General features: G+C 39.2%; 1 protein-coding gene across 1 annotated transcript in view; it reads right to left on the reverse strand.

Annotated features, from left to right (window-relative positions):
- cdh13 (cadherin 13, H-cadherin (heart)) overlaps positions 1 to 21,732 on the reverse strand; it is a 430,791-nt gene that overhangs the window by 26,024 nt on the left and 383,035 nt on the right. The window contains exon 11 of the mRNA XM_056261289.1: positions 17,434 to 17,576. Within this exon, the coding sequence (XP_056117264.1) occupies positions 17,434 to 17,576 (143 nt within the window). The remainder of the gene's footprint in view (positions 1 to 17,433; positions 17,577 to 21,732) is intronic.

The raw sequence follows: 21,732 nt of genomic DNA on the forward strand, positions 1-21,732 counted from the left end.
ATTGCTGATAGGCTGTCCCAATCAGTGGCGCCTGCACAATCCAATCACGTTTGAGAGGGAAACAACAAATTGAGGGTTTCCGAGATTTTTTTTTTTTTTTTACTCGGGTACTCACGTTTATGGATAGAAATGTATTGGAGTAAAGAGTACAATATTTGCCTCTCAAATGTACTTGAGTAAAGTCATGAGTACTCCCCAAAAATGATACTCAAGTAAAGTACAGATCCTTCAAAATTGTACTTAAGTACTGTACTCAAGTAAATGTACTCCGTTACTGTCCGGCTCTGGAAAGAATTCACAGTAAGAGTAAATATCCAAGCTTTGTGATTATGACTATTAGAATTGCTGAAGTATTAGAGAAATGTTTAAATAGTCAATATATCTCCAAAAACTCATGAAAAACACAATGAAATACCCGAGTTGAGATTCAGGAGGTAAATGGGGATGTGATCGGGAGGGTGTCTGAGTCAGAAGGGAAAGCACAGTGGGGGTGTGGACTCTGTGGTTGCTCACTGCAGTGGTCACAGACTCTGAGAAGACACACAAGACTCGAGCAGATGCCTCTTTTCACACACTGCTTTGGCATGCTGAGATTTTAAAGCTTCAGTACAAAGACATATAGGAATAAAACAACTTATACAAGCATACTGTAACAGCACATTAACTTTCTAAAAAATGCATATTAAGCTTGTTCAATTCATCAATGCTTCTAAATGTTCTATTTTGAGATGCAGAGTGGCCAAACAAAAGTTTTAGACACTTTAGAAGTCACACTTAAGAATGTCACTGCATTGGATGCAAAATGAATGACACATGATGCTAACTGGTCTCAACGTGATTTTTAGTGGATCGTAATGTTAACATTTGATGACCTCTCTCTCTCTCTCTCTCTCTCTCTCTCTCTCTCTCTCTCTCTCTCTCTCTCTCTCTCTCTCTCTCTCTCTCTCTCAAAGATTTCGGATATTGCCATCTTTGTGGGTATATTTAGTCCCCATAATGTAGGGTTTACTAGGACCACAAACACTCACACACATGCATATAATATCTTTGAAAGAACAAAAATACAGTAAAAAAAAAAAGAAGCTATATTCAGAAATATTATTATCATTTAAAATGTTTTCTATTTCAATATATAAAAAAAAAAAAGTAATTTATTCATGTGATGGCAAAACTGTCTTCAGTGTCACATGATGCTTTCCTGTAGCTCACAACGCTGGCGCTTGCAACGCCAAGGTCATGGGTTCGATTCCCAGGGTAAGCAATGTAATGTAAGTCGCTTTGGATAAAAGCGTCTGACAAATGCATAAATGTAATGTAAATGATCATTCAGAAAATCATTCTAATATGCTGATTTGGTGCTCAAGAAACATTTCTTATTATTAATGTTGAAAACAGTTGTGCTGCTTAAAATTAAAACAACAGCAATAAACTACTTGTTTTGGAAAATTGTACTTGAATACTTTGAATACTTGAGTGCTTTAATTGTACTTCCATGTTTCTTTTAGAGAAAATTCATGAAAAGGATGACGTGAGGACGATTAGTACAATAAAATTATTTACTCACCCTCAAGCCATCCTAGGCCATCCTAGTTAAATTAAAAAGGTCCTGGCTCTTCCAAGCTTTATAATGGCAGTGAATGGAGGATATGATTTTGAAGGCCAAAAAAAGTGCATCCATCCTTCATAAAAGTACTCCACATGGCTCTGGGGGTTTAATAAAGGCCTTCTGAAGCGAAACAATGCGTTTTTGTGAGAAAAATACCCATATTTAAAACTTTATCAACTCAAATAACTAGCTTCCGACAGATGGCCATATGCATCTATTTACAGCGAAAGAGTAAAGGCTGATTTATACTTCTGCGTTGGACCTACGCCGGAGCCTATACGCTATAGACTACGCGTTGGTTTTCATTTATACTTCTGCGTCGTTGTCCGCGTTGACGCGCAATTACACATGCAGAGGGAGCATTTAAAAGCCGGGGAGCGGTTCTAGCAGACCAATCACAGCGCTTGCGGTACGCGTAGAATTGACGCGTTGTTACATTTTTGGAGAGGTGCACGTCAGGGTACGCCGAAGGGTACCCGCGCTACACACAGCCTACGACGTAGCTACGGCGTGAGTTCGACGCAGAAGTATAAATTGGGCTTCAAAATATCATCCTCCATTCATTGCCATTATAAAGCTTTAAAGAACCAGGACATTTTTTGGTCATGGTATATTTTTAATATAACTCCAATTGTATTCGTCTGAAAGAAGAAAGTCATATACACCTAGGAAGGCTTGAGGGTGAGTAAATCATGGGGTAATTTTCATTTTTGGGTGAACTATCCCTTTAACAAGGGAGACAATTGATCTGCAATTAAAGTCAGGCCCTCTTGCTTCACAGGAAGCTCAGCTGGAACCTGACAATGAGTAGCCGATTAAACCTACAAGTCCCTCTAGAACAAAAGCCTCTGATTAGCCTCCTGGGTTCCCTTTAATGAGAAACCTGGAGCGAAGGAACTCTCTAGCTCTGCTTTGACAATGCCTAGACCATCCTTTCATCAGTATATAATATTGAATCAAGGCCTGGCATCATTCTTTACGTCAAAGTCCCCTTTAGTTAGAAGAGAGGATGCGTGATTAAGCTCTATTTCCTCCTTGAAAGCCGCACAAGTGGACGTGACAGGAGTTGTGTTATTAGAGACAAGGACGTTCTTCCAACAGCATTTCAGACTTCAAAGTCCAGAGACAAATCAGATGCCGTAGTGTCTGCAAAAACCAATCAGTGTCAATTTAGGCCAGCAGACAGGGGATGATAATTTAAGAGTGTGCGGCGCTTTCCTGTGTTTTTCTGTCTTATTAGCTTGGTAAAGCAACCAACCAAAACACTTGCTCTCCACAAGCCCTGGACAATCTACAACAGGCAACACCTACACCTTTTCCAAGTTTCTTTGATCTAAAAAAGCAACGGTCTCCTGCATAGAAGTCCACCCTCCTTTTATCTTATGGCCCTTGAGAGCCAGAGGAGGTGGAAAGATGTTTTGACTGTTGAGAGGGCAGAGTGAGTTTGTCAAGAGAAGCAGTGGATGAAACCAAAGCTGTGTATGGTAAGAACTGTGAGGTCCTTGGCTTTCTGATCTCATTATGGCACCATTATAGCTCTTGGATATAGCTCTTGAGGGCCCTTGAACATCTTCATTCTTCAAAGTATAGTGCCAGAGAGGATCTGCAGGGAAGAAACACCTCTCTACCGACATCTGTCCCTCACTTTGAGTTCTCCTCTAAAAGAAAAGTCTCTAAATTGGAGAGCACCAATTATGGACAAGACAGTGCCACAGGTAAGTATTCGTGGACTTCCCTTAACTGTTACTCTTCTCTGAACCAATGGGTAAAAAATGAATGAAATCTAAAAAATTAAGTGAAATTCTGAACGATACAAAGAAAATATTACAACAAGTTTTCGATTCACCTGAATGGAATTGCAGTCATAAGATGCTCACCACATTCACAAAACATTCCTATAATAAATGAGGATTTTATAGACCAATATTTTTGTTATACTTAAGAAAAGAAGTTATTAAGAAAATATTTAAGAATGTAAGATATTTTTTCAAGAACTGCACATTCTTACACTTTATCAAATTCAAATTTATCTTAAGAACTATTAAGTTCTTCTTAAAAAGATTTTTGTTATATAGGCTCATAATATCTTTCTTTCCCTGGAGGTTTGACCAATTCTAATACGCTGGCTACAACAATAGCAAAAATCTGCCCTTAAATTAGCAAGGACTTCACAACAATCTCTGTGCAAAACTAGGGCAGGTGTGGAGGCCGAATACTAGAAAACAGCATGTTATCCAAACAAGTGCCTCGGAGCTAGATTGGTAGCACTGGAGCGATGAATACAGTTCCTCCCTCCACAATGCGGATGTTCAAAGGTCTCAGCGGTATATGCTAATGCTCCAAGCAAACCTCTCATGCATACATAAAGAGCCTTTTATATTGTGCAGCAACATTCCTGACAATACATTGCCTGCCCTAAATGACAAGTGAACATCAGCAGATGAGTTTTTAAATAAAATGCAAAGACGTGGGCAACTGTGACATAACATGAAAGCACAGCATGTGACAACAGCATGATGCTTCTTAGAGGAGTGGTGGTGAGCTACGTGACATTATTTTGTTTCCAGGGCATATTTAATGGTGATACTGAATGTCTAGAGGCAGGAAGATGTGCCCTACATAGGAGACTTATAATTCAATAAGACATATTCTTCATGTAAAGGAGGGGGCAAATTCACTCAATAAGCAGCAAGTTGTGATTTTTTTTTTTTTGCCTTATATGTACGGTGGCCGAGCGAGCTCAACGCATTGCAACTGAAGAAAACACATGCAAATAGAAAAAAACACCATCAAATTAAGAAATCATCTTCATCAGTCTGACAACACATGTGCTGCAAATACTCACAACGCAACCAAATATAGAAACGCGCTGTTAAAATAAACAAAAAATTCACCTTTCAGTTCATGGACAACACCACTGACGTTGGTCAATAGACATTGAACAATAAGCGGTCCCAGCCAGTTGTGTGCATTGTATTTGCAGCACGTTTCTGTATTTGATTGCATTTCTGTATTTGGTAGTGTTGTGAGTATTTGCAGCACGTTTCTGTATTTTGGTTGCATTGTGAGTTGCAACGTGTATTTGGTTGTGTTGTGAGTATTTGCAGCGCATTTCTGTATTTGTTTGTGTTGTGAGTATTTGCAGCGCGTTTCTGTATTTGGTTGCTTTATGAGTATTTGCAGCTAATTTCTGTATTTGATTACATTGTGAGTATTTGCAGCACGTTTCTGTATTTGGTTGCATTGCGAGCATTTGCACAATTGAGTGTGCTGTCAAACTGAAGAAGATGTTTTCTTAATTTACTGGTGTTTTTTCTATGTGCATTTTTTTCTTCAGTTGCAGAGTGTTGAGCTCTCTTGGCCGAATACAACTACTACTTGACACACAAATATTTATATATATTTGAATGTATAAAATAATAAAATAGAATTTAATTAAATCTAATCAGGAAATCCATATCCAATCCCAGCTCTAGCAAACGATCACTGAGGCAAAACAGGAAACAAACATGTAAACTTTTAAACACAACAATTTGTGTAAATTTCGTTATTATTTTGTCTTGTGGAATATATGTAAATCTCTGTTATGCAGAAAAAAGAAAAAGAAAAAAGAAAAAGGACATGGGCTAAACGAACATTAGAAAATAGGGATAAGAGCTAACTTTATACAGATAACCAACCTTCCATAGGAAACAGGACATAAACATGGTGGGCGGTTTACACACACATACACACTCCCTGAAGAGTGATGGAATGGGTGAACATCTGCTGGCGCAGTGGGGAATGAAGGAACAGAAGAAAAATCTGCCTGTGTTTCACACCGAAACAACTGATTAGGCCCTCTAAATGACGGAACCTCTGCCCATGTTGAAATAGCACAGTCACTCCATCTCCACGCTTCTGAGCATGGTGCGGTTCCACCAGGTGCTGTAAGGACTTGAATCATTAACCCCAGGCTTACAGACAAGACTTAGACCACCAGGCTCAGAAAAGTGTTGCACTTCAGCGGCTCCCCACCACTCCAGTGAGTCTGCAACTTCACACACTGGGAGCTGCCAAATGGATCCATTTACTCCAACTCAAGGTTAGAGGTTGGTAGGACTGATTGTTCCAAACTGTCTGATACTGTAAAATTTTAGTTTGTGTTCTGGACTTAAAGGGATAGTTCACCCAATAATGAAAATTCTGTCATCATTTACTTACCCCCAAGTTGTTCCAAATTCAGCAGAAAAATAAATTTATACAGGTTTGGAACAACGTGCTTGCATTTTTGCTATTAAGCAACATAAGTTAAATCTACAGGCTACATGGCATGAAATTGGACTTTGTCCCTCAAAGATAAATGTAAAATTCTGAAAAAATAAAAATAATTCTTGATGGAAATTAAAACTATTTAAATAATCCATGAACTTTATGTTGATCACTGATAAATATTTTAGCACTAGCAAACTGCACTACAACATTCAACCACAAATGGTGAAAAATACCAAACTTCAATAAGTACTAGTACAAAGAATATCTTTTATTAATTAATTAATTAATTTATTAAGAAATTTATATTTTTATACAGCAAGGAAGCAATACATTGGTGCCAGTAAAGTCTACACATTGTTAAAAAGAAATTTCTATTTCATTATAAATGCTATTTATTTGAGCTTTCTATTAATCAATAAAAAAAAAAAAAAAACGTTTCCACAAAAATATTAAGCTGCACAACTGTTTTCAAAATTGATAATAATAAGATTTTTTTCTTGAGCACCAAATAAGGATATTAGAAGGATCATGTGACACTGAAGACTGGAGTGATGGCTGTTGATAATTCCACAATATACTGTTTCGCTGTATTTTTGATCAAATAAATGTAGCAGAAGAGATTTCTTTTAAAAACATTTTACCGACCCCAAAGCTTTTAAATAATAGTATATGTAAAGAATAAAAGCAAAGACATGTTGTCTCCCATTTTCATATGGGCTTTACAAAATAAAAAGAAATTAATATGAGGGTTACATTGACATGGGGGTGAGTAAATGATCTCAAGAATTTAATTTAGGTGAACTATTCATTTAACATGTAGTCATTCACATGGGTAAAAAACAGACTACAAGTGCACACAGACTAAGCTACATCAACTCTGTCTCCACCTAGTCCTATCTGCACTCTTTTCTATCAGTTCAGCATCTTCTCATTTTCCCTCTCCCTTCTATCATTCTTGTTCAATCAACGCTCTCCACTTCTCTGTGGTCAGCGGTCAGACAGAGAGAGAGAGATAGAGAGGCAACACTCATCTGAGCCCTTGAAATAAAGACATGGGACTCCAGTCTAGATCGATAGCCTGTTAGTGACCAGTGTGACTTTCATGTCATGCAATCATCGGACAGATTGCCACAGAATAGGGAGTCTGTGATAGACTAGATCTGCCTGGGATACCAGGGAAAGACAGGCGGTGCAAAATACAGCACTGTATACAGCCGTACAGACACACAAAAGAAAAGCATACTGTTAACACTCTGTTTGAAGCACAGACACAAGTCCTCACCAAATAATATATCAAAGACAAATATTAGTCTAAAAGAGTGTGTAAAAGACAAGCTTTTCTTTTGACTCAGAGAAAGACAAAGGGATAGTTCATCTATCCATTATTCACATAACCTCATGTCGTTCAAACCCTCTATTACTTTTCACATTTCGTTATTTTTGGAAGAATATCCTAGTCACTATGAGTACTTGTGGTTCTAAGCTTTAAAATAACAATAAAAGCAACATAGAAGCATCATCAATATGGTGCCTAAGTTTTGTGTGTGATACTCCAGGTCTTCTAAAGTCATTCAATAACTTGGGAGAAAATTAAGGGCCCTATAATACACCTGGCGCAATGTGGCACCAGGCGCGGTGCAAGTGTTTTTTGCTAGTTTCAGCCCGAAGCAGTTATCATTTTCATGTCCTGCGCCACGTTGTTTAAATAGCAAATGCATTTGCGCCTATTTGTGCGCCCATGGGCGTGCTGGTCTGAAAACAAGGTGTGTTCAGGCGCATGAGGCAATTGAAATAGACTGCGCCATTGACCAACAAAAACCTGGTCTAAAGTCAATGGCGCAGTTCTAAAAAAAATTTTATTTAAAGGGCACATTAGTGATATGCGCCTATAGGCGGGTCCACAATGCTCATCCACTCTGCTTATTACACACACAGGGACACGCAGCAGCACACAAACTAGCCAAATATTAAAAATAAAATGATTACGATGTAAAAAATTAATATTGTGTACATAAAGATATGGTGAAATCCGGCTTGTTGCGTAGATGGTCTGCTTGCACGCTTTAACCTTGCGCACAAGCAGATTTGTTTCCTCTCTGGAGAAGCGTTCAGTCTTTCCGCTTGCAAATTCCACCATGTAAATAGCAACCCGCCATGGTGCGAGTGCAACTGGCTTTTAAAGGGAATGGGAAATTACAATCTGATTGGTTTATTGCACGTTACGCACAAAACACACCCATTACTCATTAAGAGAATAGGGACAACCCTTTTAGACCATGCAGCGCGCGACCGACCATTTTTCCTGTCGTTAAACTAGCAAAAGTGGATTCAGACACGCCCTAAGTGCACTTGCGCCGTGCTCTTTAGACAATGTGCTTAGATCGTTAAAATAGGGCCCATAGTCATTATCGTCACCTATTGAGCTGAACACGAAAACCAAATCCTTCAAATTGGTTTAGTCAACTGGATGAAATGCAGTGTTGTAGTCAAGAAGACCAAGTCCAAAATCATATTTTCATTATCTCAACTACAAAACTGATCAAATTATTAATTAGGGGAAAAAAAATAATTTAAAAGAAGATTCAAAAGAATCATTTGCTAATGTACATCACAAAAAGCCATTGTATGGCTTCATGAGACTTGTAATACAGTCCACAAGTCACATGAAACCCTTTTATTTAAGATTTTATTAAGAGTTTTGGGTGAACTATCCGTTTAAAGTCAGCATGAAGTGGAAGTTGCCATAATCTTTTTCTTCATTGTGATGTATATCTGAATGAAACGGCTTCAGGAATGAGAAAAAAAATGTAGGACAGGACTTGATTTCGTGGGAAGTTGGTAAATAACTGGAGGCAGATCTGAATGGCAGTTTGCAGTCAGTTGTGGAGGATATTTAGTTCCACCTTCCGCCCAGACATACGTCATGAAGATGTTGTTTGGAGGGGGAGGTGATAGTGTTTTTGATTAAAGATTATGAATGCACATGAATTAAAAAAACTAAAAAAATAATGATGTGCACGGATAAATACTAAACACTGCATAATTCTGTAAAAAAATTAGATTTCATTGTGACTTTAATAGCACCTAAAAATAAGATATCCTTTCCCACTAAGTGAACTCAGTTGAACTAGTAAACGGAGAAAGATAATCAAGAAGTGACCTCAAAGTACAACTTATTTTTGGACCTTTGACATTTATTTAAATATGCCTCTGGTCTGCATCTCAAATGTCTACATCTCAATGCAAATAACAACTCTGAAATATGACACATAGCCGCAAGTCACCGTAACCTTTTCGAAACCTCAGCAAACAATGATTAATAACTTATTACGAGTATGAAAAAAAATCGAACCGTTATCGATCTTAAGTTAAACTTGGATTTGCATATATACTGAGATTGATGTGTGGGCTGTGGCATTCTTATATGTTATTTGCTCTTTGCTGTGGGGTTCACCTGCCTTGATATGCTCCCCAATGCAAACGAAGCCACTTGCATTTCTCTGGCCTCACAATCTAGCTTTCCTCACGATCACAGAAAGCAATTTAGCCTAAAATCAACATCTCTCACACTCCCCAATTCCCTCATGTGAAACAGAGATAGAGAGAGAGAAAGAGTGTGAATTAGGGAGGGTGGTGATGACAGGAAGACTGCTCAGAGTCAACAGTGACATACATACTCTGAAAATGGCAAATCTCATCCAGACCTTGTGACTAAATTATATGTGAAGAGAATATGAGGAAAGAGAGATATATACTGTAAATAGAGTAAGGCAATGTTTGAAATAAAATACTAGTATACAGGATATATAAGTATTTGAAATTGCTAAATGTTACTAGTATTATTAAACAGTTTCCAACTAGGACTTATTGTGCAAGATTCATTAACGTTCAATATTATGCATTCAGTTGATGGTATTCATAAACATTATATATATATATATAACAGTTATAATAATATAATATTACTATTATAAATGACCAAACTTTTGAATGGTAAATGTACTGTAAATTAAAGTGTAATGAAAGTGCCAACTTCAATAATTGACTGCAAACTCCATTTGTTTTGGAAAACCCAGTTCTCTTACGAGAGGTTCTCTCGTATTGCGTAAGTTGCTTACGCTACGGGTAAAGTCATCTTTTCTCGAGATATTGAAGCCAAAAATTATCCTTAATTTTCCATATATTATCAATGCAGTGCAGCAGCAGCAGACCTAGAGCAGGCTACACTGTAAACCCGAATAAGTTGGCACAACTCAAAAAATTTAAGGCAATCAGTTGCCTCAAATTTTTTAAGTAAAGAAATTCAAAGTTTAAGTAAGCAGAACTGACATATTTTTATTTTGTATTTGTACATTTGAATTGTTCTTAACTTGAAATGTTTGAGTACACTAATTCATACATTTAACTTAAAATTTCATGTAATCTCAATGTGAACACTTTTATTAGTATAAACTTAGCTAGCTTTAACAAGCTAGTTTGCTAACATACTATTTTGTTAACATCTTAACAATAGTATGCTATACAGTAACACTTGCAGCAATATAAAGGTTTTATTTGCTCTCAAATCAAGCTCATGCACCACTTGTCACCATGATGGTAACTATCCTAAAACCAACATTAACAGAAATTCTTCTAAATTAGCATAACGAAACATTAATCATTACTAAATCACCCGATTAACATTAATCTTGCACAAAAACACATTGTATTACACTTAATTTTAGCATTTACTCTCCCTTTTGAGTGCCATCGGCAAAGCATGCTGGGAAATATACATCCCAGCCGTTTCAGTTAAACTTAAGTTCGTCTAAATTAAAAGAAATAATTTCATAAAACTCAAAACAATGAAACAGTTCAGTTTACTTAAAATATATCCATTCTGTGAACTTGAAAGAAAAAGAAAGTGCTAAATACTCATAAAAGTTAATTTGACTGAACTAATTAGTTTAATTTAAGTTTTTCCTACTCAAACTAATTAAGTATTTTGAGCGTTAGGGTTTACAGTGTATCTTGCATGCCCATTGGCTGCCTTGCGGCAACTGCTGCAGCCTACTGCTGAGCCTCGCGCGTGACTTCGCGCCCTCTACGCGTCACCGCCAGAAAGGGGGGGGGGTGGCTTAGCGTATATAAGACGGGCTCGGGGGCTGCATCACTGATTTCATCATCTTCAGCGAGCTCTACGCATCGCTGCACTCTGAGAGAAGCCGCCGCCGTTGAATCCAGCGACCAGCACGCAGTGGAAAGAGCCTGAGGAAGCCGGTCGTCTTCGCCGCCTTCAGCCTTCCGTGCCTGCTACGCCATCCGGCGCCTAGTATCCTTTTTTACTATTGCTTCTGCCTGTGAGTGTTCGCCGCCGCGGCGCTCACTCTTCTAAAAGTGTCTCTGAGCGAGTCAGGCTTTTACAGCCATTATTTCCTCGTGCCCAAGAAGGACGGAGCTCTAAGACCTATCTTAGATCTGAGATATTTGAACAAAGCTCTCATGAAACGGCCGTTCAAAATGCTCACGACCAGACAAATTCTCGACGGTCGGGCATATCAATACACCGTCCTACCGTTCGGCCTGTCTTTAGCACCCCATACATTTACAGACAGTCCAGTTTATTGTGGCGCCTTTTTGGCAAAGTGGAAGTCGACCTGTTTGCGTCAAAAGACAACGCTTATTGCCCGCTGTTCTTTTCAAAGAACGAGGACGCGCTGGCCCAGATTTGGCCCAGCCTCCCCCTTTATGATTTCCCTCCGGTCTCTCTGTTACCACAGGTAATCAAGAGAATCAGGGAAACCCACCACACAGTGCTCCTTATAGCCCCGCGATTGGAGAACCAAGTCTGGTTCCCGGAGCTGATGCGTCTGTCGCGTACAGCCCCTTGGCCAATTCCGGTGAGGAGGGACCTCCTCTCTCAAGCCTGCGGCTCAATCTGGCATCCTCATCCAGAGCGCTGGTCTCTGCACGCATGGGTAATCAACGAATACCCGTTGTCCTGCCAGAAGGAGTGATTAACACGATTACGCAATCCAGAGCCCCCTCTACGAGGCGGCTTTACGCGACTAAATGGTCTGTGTTCTCCAAATGGTGTGCCGATAGAGATCTAAACCCACGAACGTGTGGGGTCCCGTGGTTGCTTGGCTTCCTTCAAGAGCTGTTGGATAAGAGCAGGTCCGCATCCACGCTCAAAGTATATGTGGTGGCCGTCGCAGCGTTCACTGAGTCGACGCGCGGTCAGTCAATAGGAAGAAACGAGCTCGTCATCCGCTTCCTTAGAGGAGCCAGAAGGATGAACCCCCCGCGACCCCCCTCGGTTCCCATGTGGGACCTTTCATTGGTCCTAGAGGCCTTGAAAGCTTTCCCTTTTGAACCGTTAGACTCCGTGGACCTAAAGTACCTCTGGCTCAAAACCATTTTTCTGACAGCTCTGTCATCAGTTAAACGTGTAGGAGATTTACACGCGCTATCTGTTAGCGCTGCGTGTCTTGAGTTTGGGCCTAATGACTCCAAAGTCATCCTCAAACCAAAGCACGGTTATGTCCCAAAAGTGTTGGGCACCCCCTTTAGAGCACAGGTCATTTCTCTTTCGGCTCTGCCAGTATCTGATAGTGAGAGCGATGTTAGTCTCCTCTGCCCCGTCAGGGCGCTGAGGACTTACATTACGCGCTCTGCCCCTTTCAGGCGTTCGGAACAGCTCTTTGTTTCGTTTGGTGGGCGCAACAGGGGTCTCGCCGCCTCGAAACAGAGCCTGTCTAGATGGATAGTGGACACTATCGCATCCGCCTATGGGTGTAAAGGCCTGCAATGCCCCCTGGTGTAGCGACTCTGACAGGGTATCCGGCCAGATGTATCTAAATTGGCGAATCCTGATTTGCAAACAAAGCTCAGTTCTTCGTGAGTAAACAAAGAGCATTCTGTATACAACCCCCTTCGGGCATGTTGACCAGCAGGGGTGCCACTATGGCTGGAGTCTCCCTAGCACACGCACACACATTCTCTATCCAGGGGTCCGAGCTTCAGATAGATCTTATCAAACTAACCCCCTCCTTTCTGCGGAGAAAGGAATGCCATGCGGTCAAAGATTCCCTTCTGAAAACGCACATACACAAACCTTTCTCCAATATCCTCACTGAAAGACATTTAACCAGATGTATTCGATGTGTTTTTATGTGTGTCTGTTTGCCCATGTCACATTGGAATAACTATGATTTTATCGTAGCATAAAGTGAATTATAAATACCTTCATTATGCATTTTAAATATAACTGTATATTCCTTTAACTCTTACAATAGCGTTCTTACTACCTGTAGAACACTCGTGGCGTGAACAACGCGAATATGCATACAAATATAAAGTAAAGTGTATTTTTGATCAGTTTTACTGTCATTCAAGATCGAAATGTCTTTAGACTGTAAACCCTCCCCACACACACACAGAGATAAGGAGCTTGCGCTCTCAGACAAAGAGTAATAAAAACTAAATTCCCGCCTGTGATTTCCAACTCTCCGATTGGCCAAGCCGACAGGAAGAGGCTGGATTTCTCCAAGGTGATAAATGTCGGCGCGCTCACTCTCTCTCTCTCTCGCCTCCTGGACTCGCTCTTCCTGGTCTCTGGCTCTTCCTGCTCTCTTACCTCCCTTCGATGCTTCATCATGTGACTCCTCGTGCGTCTGGACCTCACCTTCGTGTGATGATCCATCGTTTCTCTTTTTGTTTTCTTCAAGTTTCTTTTATCTTTTTCGAAGTCTCCTCTGTTCATGTCTTCTCACGAGGAAAATGAACACAGCCCGACCTCAGCTGGCAAGCTTCACCTCCAAGGACATTCAAACACGCCGCGCTCGCGCGCGCTGGACAAGCCCGTGAACGCTCGACGTTCACATGACCGAGAGAGACACACGCCTTCTTCACATCAGCCACACAAAAGAGCTTTACCGGTGCAAGTACCCGTTTTACCATGCTTTCAAGGTTTAAGATCTGTTGATTCTTGTTGTCTCAAAGGTTCTGTGTCTGTGATGAATTTTGCCAAACTCATGATCTTTCCAGATCTTCTCTCTCTCTCCCTCCCTCTCTGTCTATCTCACATGATCTTTCGCGATCAGCTCTCTCTCTCTCTCTCTCTCTCTCTCTCTCTCTCTCTCTCTCTCTCTCTCTCTCTCTCTCTCTCTCTCTCTCTCTCTCTCTCTCTCTCACTCCCGTTGTTATTCATTTGTCTCGTTAGTTTTACTGTTTAGCCTACTGTACATACATGTATCCCGGGTTTAAATGTAGAATTCTGTATCCGTAGTTTCATTTTATTAAAACCATATTCTTGATTGCTTTCTGTCTAAAATGCTCATTTTTACAAAGTCAATGAAATGTTTGATCTAGCTAAAGCTTTACAATTCGTTACTATTTCAGTAACCTAAATTTTATAATAACAAGAAGGTGATTTTTCATGGCCAGAAAATAGCTTTTTTGAATTATAAGAAAGAGATAATTTTTGTTGAAAATTGATAAGTTAATCTTACGGCCGTTTGCTGGACAGACAGATCGTTTGACAACTAAATTAATTACTTTAAAGTTATCTCATATAATCGATCTGTAATGGGACTATTGATATATTAATGACGAACCATAACTCATTGTGGTGATCATTCATGTATACAATCGGTCTATTTCAGCTTCGATGATTTAATGTAACTGTAATGTGTGATATATGTTAATCATATTCCTGATTAATTATTAAAATTCCCTATATATAATTTGAGCTAATTTAATGTAAAACTCAATGTTGCTACACTGGGCATCAGGGCGCACTCCACTAGAGGCGTGGCCTCGTCGTGGGCTTGGTCCAGCGGAATTTCCATTCACGACATTTGTGAGGCGGCAGGCTGGGACTCTCCGTCTACTTTTGTCAGGTTTTATAACCTGGAAGTTCCCGCCCTGCAGGCTAGACTTCTGTCAGTATGAGATGTGTGCACGTCTTGCCCAGATCTATCATGCGCAGACGACTCTCATGTGTTTTTGGCTCTCCTGGTTGAGCCGCACTGTATGGTGATTATCATATGGACCGGTGTTGCCGCTCTGTATACCCTATATGTGCTATATATGTGCTGGCCCGCTATGCTGGCCACCTGTTTCCCACTTATCTATGTTCCCCGGGAATCCCTGGTACTCATGGAGTGGATGCTGGGCGCGCACGGCATTGACAATGGGTTCCCGTAGCGTAAGCAACTTACGCAATACGAGAGAACCTCTCGTAAGAGAACGTACTCGGTTACGTACGTAACCTCGGTTCTCTCTAGTAGAGGGAACGAGTATTGCGTAACCTGACCGTGCAGGCGCCAAGAGCAAATTTTCGCTTCAGCTGATGAAACCAGTGATGCAGCCCCCGAGCCCGTCTTATATACGCTAAGCCACCCCCCTTTCTGGCAGGCTGTGACGTGTAGAGGGCGCGACGTCACGCGCGAGGCTCAGCGGTAGGCTGGAGCAGTTGCCGCAGGGCAGCCAATGGGCACGGAAGATAGCCTGCTCTAGGTCTGCTGGCTGCTGCACTGCGTTGACAATATATGGAAAATTAAGGATAATTTTTGGCTTCAATATCTCGAGAAAAGATTACTTTACCCGTAGCGTAAGCAACTTACGCAATACTCGTTCCCTCTACTAGAGAGAACCGAGGTTACGTACGTAACCGAGTACGTTTTCCAGATCCAATAAATTCCCAGGAGATAAAATCAAGTGCTGTCCTACTATTTTTTTTGTATCCTATTTCACTCAGAAATATGTCACAATACAGACGAATGTTAACTAATGAACCTTATTGTAAAGTGTTACCCAAAAAATATTAAGAGTAGTATGGTTGTGTGCTATTTCAAACACAGGGTTGTACATAGAGAGAGGAAAAGTGCATTTAGCCCTTACTGATTCCCCCTTGAAAGCATGTATGAATTCTCACAGTATGAAATTACAAATTTAAAAGCTCCAAATATGAGCACTTTTGAGAAGTGTTTTGGTTGGCTTGTTTCCTTTAATGGATCTGTCATCTCTCAAATGCCAAATCCAACCTCCTCCTACAGACAAACAAAAAGCAGACCAAGAGTGGTTGTGAGAGAGAGAGAGAGAGAGAGAGAGAGAGGGAAGAGGAAGGGAACATTCCTTCTTACTCTAATCCCTCCAAGTGTCCCTGTCAGAAGATTTGACATTGAGAAGTGACTCATTCAGAGGTTAATTAAATGTTGTTTATGCCAAGTGAGAGAAATTACTACACTACCCAGAGAGCACTAATGTAACAACTGTGTTCTCTGACCTGCAGAAGCGTGTAATTTCCTGTGGTGGGAGAATAATCCGTGGCTGATGACTTGAATAGAGAATCCTAGAAAATGGGCTCACCGTGATAGTGTCTAGTTTCGATGACAATTGAGGTGACAAAAGTAAAAATTTATTTATTATTGAAGTTGGCACTTTCATAAATGCACCACTGTGTCCACACCATTTATAGAAGGTTAAGTGCAAATTATGAGCACGTTATAGACAGTGAAATGTCTTACGCATGATGCATTTAATATCATGCTGCTTGATCTGACATTTCAGAAACATTTCAATGTGCTGAGCCCTTGATTTTGAAACCACTATTTCATTGTACAAATCCTTATTGAAGAGCAAATTGTTACATTCCTGTCTTGTTTCCCCAGTTTTGTGTTGTAGGACTTTTATTTTGAAGTCTATATATACGTATATACAGGTGAAACTCGAAAAATTTGAATATCGTACAAAAGTTCATTTATTTCAGTAATTCAACTTAAAAGGTGAAACTAATATATTACATAGACTCATTACATGCAAAGTGAGATATTTCAAGCCTTTATTTGTTATAATTTTGATGATTATGGCTTACAGCTATGAAAACCTTTTCACAATATTCTAATTTTGAATTTGGGGTTTTCATAAGCTGTAAGCCATAATCATCAAAATTATAACAAATAAAGGCTTGAAATATCTCACTTTGCATGAAATGACTGAGTCTATATAATATATCAGTTTCACCTTTTAAGTTGAATTACTGAAAAAAATGAACTTTTGCAATTTTTCGAGTTTCACCTGTATTATATCACTGCCGTAAAACATGTTGTAAAGCTTCCTTGGCGGCATTTTTTTATTTATTTGTAACGATCGCAGGATTTTTGACGGTTGCGGTCACTGCTGAGAAGCGACTGAGATGAAGATCTTGAATTTGGGTCTCGCAAACGTATGGATTGTAAAGATGTGGATTACAGCACACAAATAAAATTGATTACTTTTGGGAATTTATGTTGCGTTTTGGCACATTTTATGGTTCTCTTGGCAGTCACAGCATAGCAAATATGAAATATGAATAGCGTCACAATTTTAATATTGATAAATAAGGATTCATACACATTTTTGTATTTCTAAAAGAGGTTCATACGTAAATAATTCACATTTTATTGATGTCAATATGTCAATATTGTACGTTTCAGTGCGTTTGAAAATTGAAGTAAATGTATGTGTGGTAGAACCACACTTTACGTAAAAATATACATTTTTGCAAATATACATATACATGCAAAAAGAAAAAAGAAAAAAAGCCCTACCGTTATCTGTGGCCATGAATAGAGCAGTGTACTGGTTGTTGTGAACATGTGCAGACTCGCGGTCCAGTATGGCCCTGGTGGTGACGTTGCCTTTGAACGGGTTCACGATCAGCCAGTCTGCCGGGTCTCTCAACAAAGCGAACCTGAGGGGCACACATGACCATTACATACACTCTTGGAATGGGTCAGGCTTTTGAAGTGTATCAAAACTCAAGGATTTCTAAATGTCTTTCAGTTTATTTGTCCACTTATTGCAGGGACAATCCCCATTAGACCAACCGATGTATGCTCAAAAACACAATGCTGACAGCTCATGGATTACCCCCTTGCGGTGTTCGAACCTACAACCTTTTGATTCCCAGACCAGGTTTTTGACCTTTAAGCAAAATGACCTCAAGCATTGAGGACAGGTTATCAGGAAGGTAAGCTGAAAGTGAAATAAGAAGAAATGGAGCAAAAAGAGTGCCTGAAACATGTAGGAGGGATAAATGACCTGCAACGACACCTCTAAGAGTAATGAGCAGTTTTGTAATTGGTTAACCATGTGATGATATCTCAGCCGTGACCCCCAGAACAACTAAGCATGTGCGTATGTACTATTGGATAAAATAGCTGCAGTAGTGCTGAAATCTGAAATTGAGTCACAGATTTACAGACTTGAAATAAAATGCCAAGTTCTCTGGCTTTACTGCTTTCAGGAAACCCATAGAGACTACAGATCAAAACAGAAGAGGGGGATTTCATTTTTTTCTGAAAAGTCTTGCTGACTCGGATACCTTTCCTAAAAGTACACAAACAGTCACACAACCAACAAAGACTTTTTCCTGTCCTAAGGGGTTAAAAAAATTGGAGTTGCACACTAAAGCAAAAACAGAACTGGGGAATAAAGACACATAGCATATTTTACAAGTGAATGTATACTGTTTATGATTCTTCTTTCTTTAATAACATGTTTTAGTAAGTTTATATTTACGAATAAAAAAATATATATATTTAATAAAAATTTTACCCATACACTACCGTCTGTAAGATTTTTTTGGAAAAATGAAAAAAAGAGAAAGGACTTATGCTCACCAAGGCTGCATTTATTTATATATATATATAAAATTGTGAAATATTTAAACAGTTTAAAATATCTGTTTTGTTTCAGGATTCTTTACTAAATAGAACGTTCTCCCACAGCAGCAATATATTTACATGATTTTTAAACTATTTTTGTAAACAATGTATGTACAAACATGTTTTTTTTTATTGTCATATATTTTGAGACCAGGTCTCTTTTTTTTCTCCATTGTGCCCCCTTCTTTTCCCTTCTGACAGCAAAAAAGCACCTTTCACAAAGCAATTCTATCGTATCAACATTTCATCACATCACATCCCAGGGAAATGTTCTCTGATTCACGAGGACAAGCTCATGGAAACAAGCTAGCGTGAGATTACCATCACGCTGCTCTGGGTACAAATACCTTACATCCTGACTCAGATGCGCAAGTGGATAGTTTGTAATTCTCCTGTAAAATCAGCTGGCATTTGTTAGAGACATTTTTTTCTGGCCTGGAGTGTGTCACAAAGGCTGAAAATGCAGTCAATAGCTTTGAGCCACTGGATAAGGGAGCAGCTTTGTACGCCAAGTGCAAACATCAGAATAGTGTGACATTATGGTGTATATCATAATACAAAAAAATGTCTGTAACTGAAAAGAATACAAAGACACATGCAAGTTCACAAATGCAAAAATCTGAATAGTGTGACATTTTCTTGTACATAATAATAATAAAAAAATCATCACATAAACACATGCAAACCCACAGAAAATAAGTCAAGGCCATTTACTTTTTTTTTGGTGCTGTCAGCTGTGCAGCATCACGGCTCTGACAACCCTTCATTTCGTTTCGACAGCACACTCTGAGCGACTTGCATGAACTGGCAATTCATATTGACACAAAACAAATGGATATTTCATTTCTGGAATCTATTTCTAAGACCTTTTACACTGCCATTAATCAGACAGCCTGAAAGTTTGCAAAGGGGGTGTGGCCTAGACACTTATTCATAAGTATTATATTGTAAGAAAACTCTTTTTTTTTCTGATACACACACAGTGCTTCACTCAATTAGCCTCCTCTCAATGTCATTAGCGTGCCATTAAAAACACATTATGCAAATTAACATGTTATCTATAACGATACGTGCTAATGACCACAAATAAGCTGTCAAAGACCTTTCACATGTAATCAAAGCTTCGGCTGATGTAGGTGTTTTCATTTCCACACATTATCACTATGACACAAATGATAAAAACTAGGAAGGATACCACAAAATCCTCGTCCTTTTGAGCAAAGTTGTGTACCTTCTTCCTCGCAAAGGAAATTATTCAAGAAAAGTAATTTGCCAGCATGTCATCTAACAAAAATATGTTCTAAGAGCATTTTGCTAATGTTCTTATTAAGTTATGAAAATGTTATTTCACAATATTCTCAGACTGTTCAAATCCTCCAGTTTTTAAAATTTTAAAAACAATTTTTTTTTCTTGTTTATGCAAACTTTATGGTAATATTCCATTCTTCAAACATAGGAATGTTACTTTTAAATTCAGTTCAGTTCTCTGAACGTTATAAAACATTAGACGAATATCCAACTAAAAAGTTTCAGAAAAAACGATATTGACCCGCGTTCTGTTTTCTATCATGCACCGTGCACGTTTGCAATGACGTAATATGCACGCAAACGCACCAGGGTTCGATAGAATCAAGTTGAGTGTGAAACCAGACCAACGCTGCGGGGGGCGCCGGGAACAAACGCGCTCGGGCTCGGACCGCAGCAAACGAGCCCAGTGTAAAAGCCCCCAAAATCTGACCATGGAGTTGACTTTGGCGGAAAGCCTGCACAATCCAATCACGTTTGAGAGGGAAACAACAAATTGAGGGTGTCCGAGATCTTTCTTTTTTCCTTTTTTTTTTTTGAAGTAGTAACGGGTACTCACAGTTATGGATAGAAATGTAGCGGAGTAAAGAGTACAATATTTGCCTCTCAAATGTACTTGAGTAAAGTCATGAGTACTCCCCAAAAATGATACTCGAGTAAAGTACAGATCCCTCAAAATTGTACTTAAGTACTGTACTCAAGTAAATGTACTCCGTTACTGTCCGGCTCTGTAAATGGCATGCGTGTAATTTCGAATCAACAAAAATACATTTTAGTTCCAAACCAAATCAAGGGAGTAAATAATGACAGAGTTTTCTTTTTCAAGTGAATCTCAGGGGTATACTTAAAATTTATATTTTACATCAAAGGAATTCGGTTGACTAAAAAGCCCTGCAATAATTGAATGCTTTTAATTAAAACATACTGTTGACAAATCCATGAAGAGGAAAAATATAACACTGCAAAATATTAACAATGACTAATGTACAAAGCTTTTAGAAGAAAAATCTAAAGAATATTATATGAAACAATCATATTCTTACTATCTCTTCTAAAAACATTGTACTATGTAAATTCATATATAAAACGTTTGCATATTTGGTTTAAATAAAACCTAGATTTCAGCCACAATCGCACAATAGCAACTGCTCACAAATACACACAAACTCACTTCACCAGGGTTAGGGCATTGTAGAGAAGTAGCCTTAAACCTCCACCTCCAACCAAAGAAGAAAAAGAAGAAAACAAAGATATTCTTCACCCAATCTAAAATGTAAGAAATGGCACTCCTTGAGACACCTTTTACTTTTTACTCCTTACAACACCCTTTCATGATGTATCAGGCCTGGAGAGGGCCTGGGGTGCGGTGCATATTTATGCTCCTGTATCACTGCGTGGGGGCGGAGGCCAGAGGGGCTTTTCTCCACATTACCTTCTAATAAAGAACAGGGGCTTCTCTGCTGCAGGAGGGCCGTTCTGGGCTCTCTGTACATAAATTCTGATCCTTTTATCCCTGTTTGTGCTCACGGAAAGGATCTACGTGAGGAGAAATCTATGCTGCCTCACACGTTGGCCTGTGGCTTGATATACAATTTCTGCAAGATGCAAATAACGAAAGGTGTATTTTGTATGTGTAAAACACCTGTGCCATTAACAGCATCAATTGCAAAAAAAATGTAGTTTACAAAAAAACCGATTAATACAATAAAATCATCAGTTACACTATTTCGACGGCACACTTTAACTGCAAGAAATAAACCCGCAATTGCATGCTATAAAGTCAGAATTGCGAGATTTAAACTTGCAATTTTGAGAAAAAATGTCAGAATTGAGAGATTTAAGCTCCAGAAATGTAAGATACAAAGTCGCAATTAC

The sequence above is a fragment of the Rhinichthys klamathensis genome, unplaced genomic scaffold, assembly GCF_029890125.1.
Source record: "Rhinichthys klamathensis goyatoka isolate OS25496 unplaced genomic scaffold, OSU_Roscu_1.1 h1tg000181l_1, whole genome shotgun sequence".
In the NCBI taxonomy this organism is placed as follows: Eukaryota; Metazoa; Chordata; class Actinopteri; order Cypriniformes; family Leuciscidae; genus Rhinichthys; species Rhinichthys klamathensis.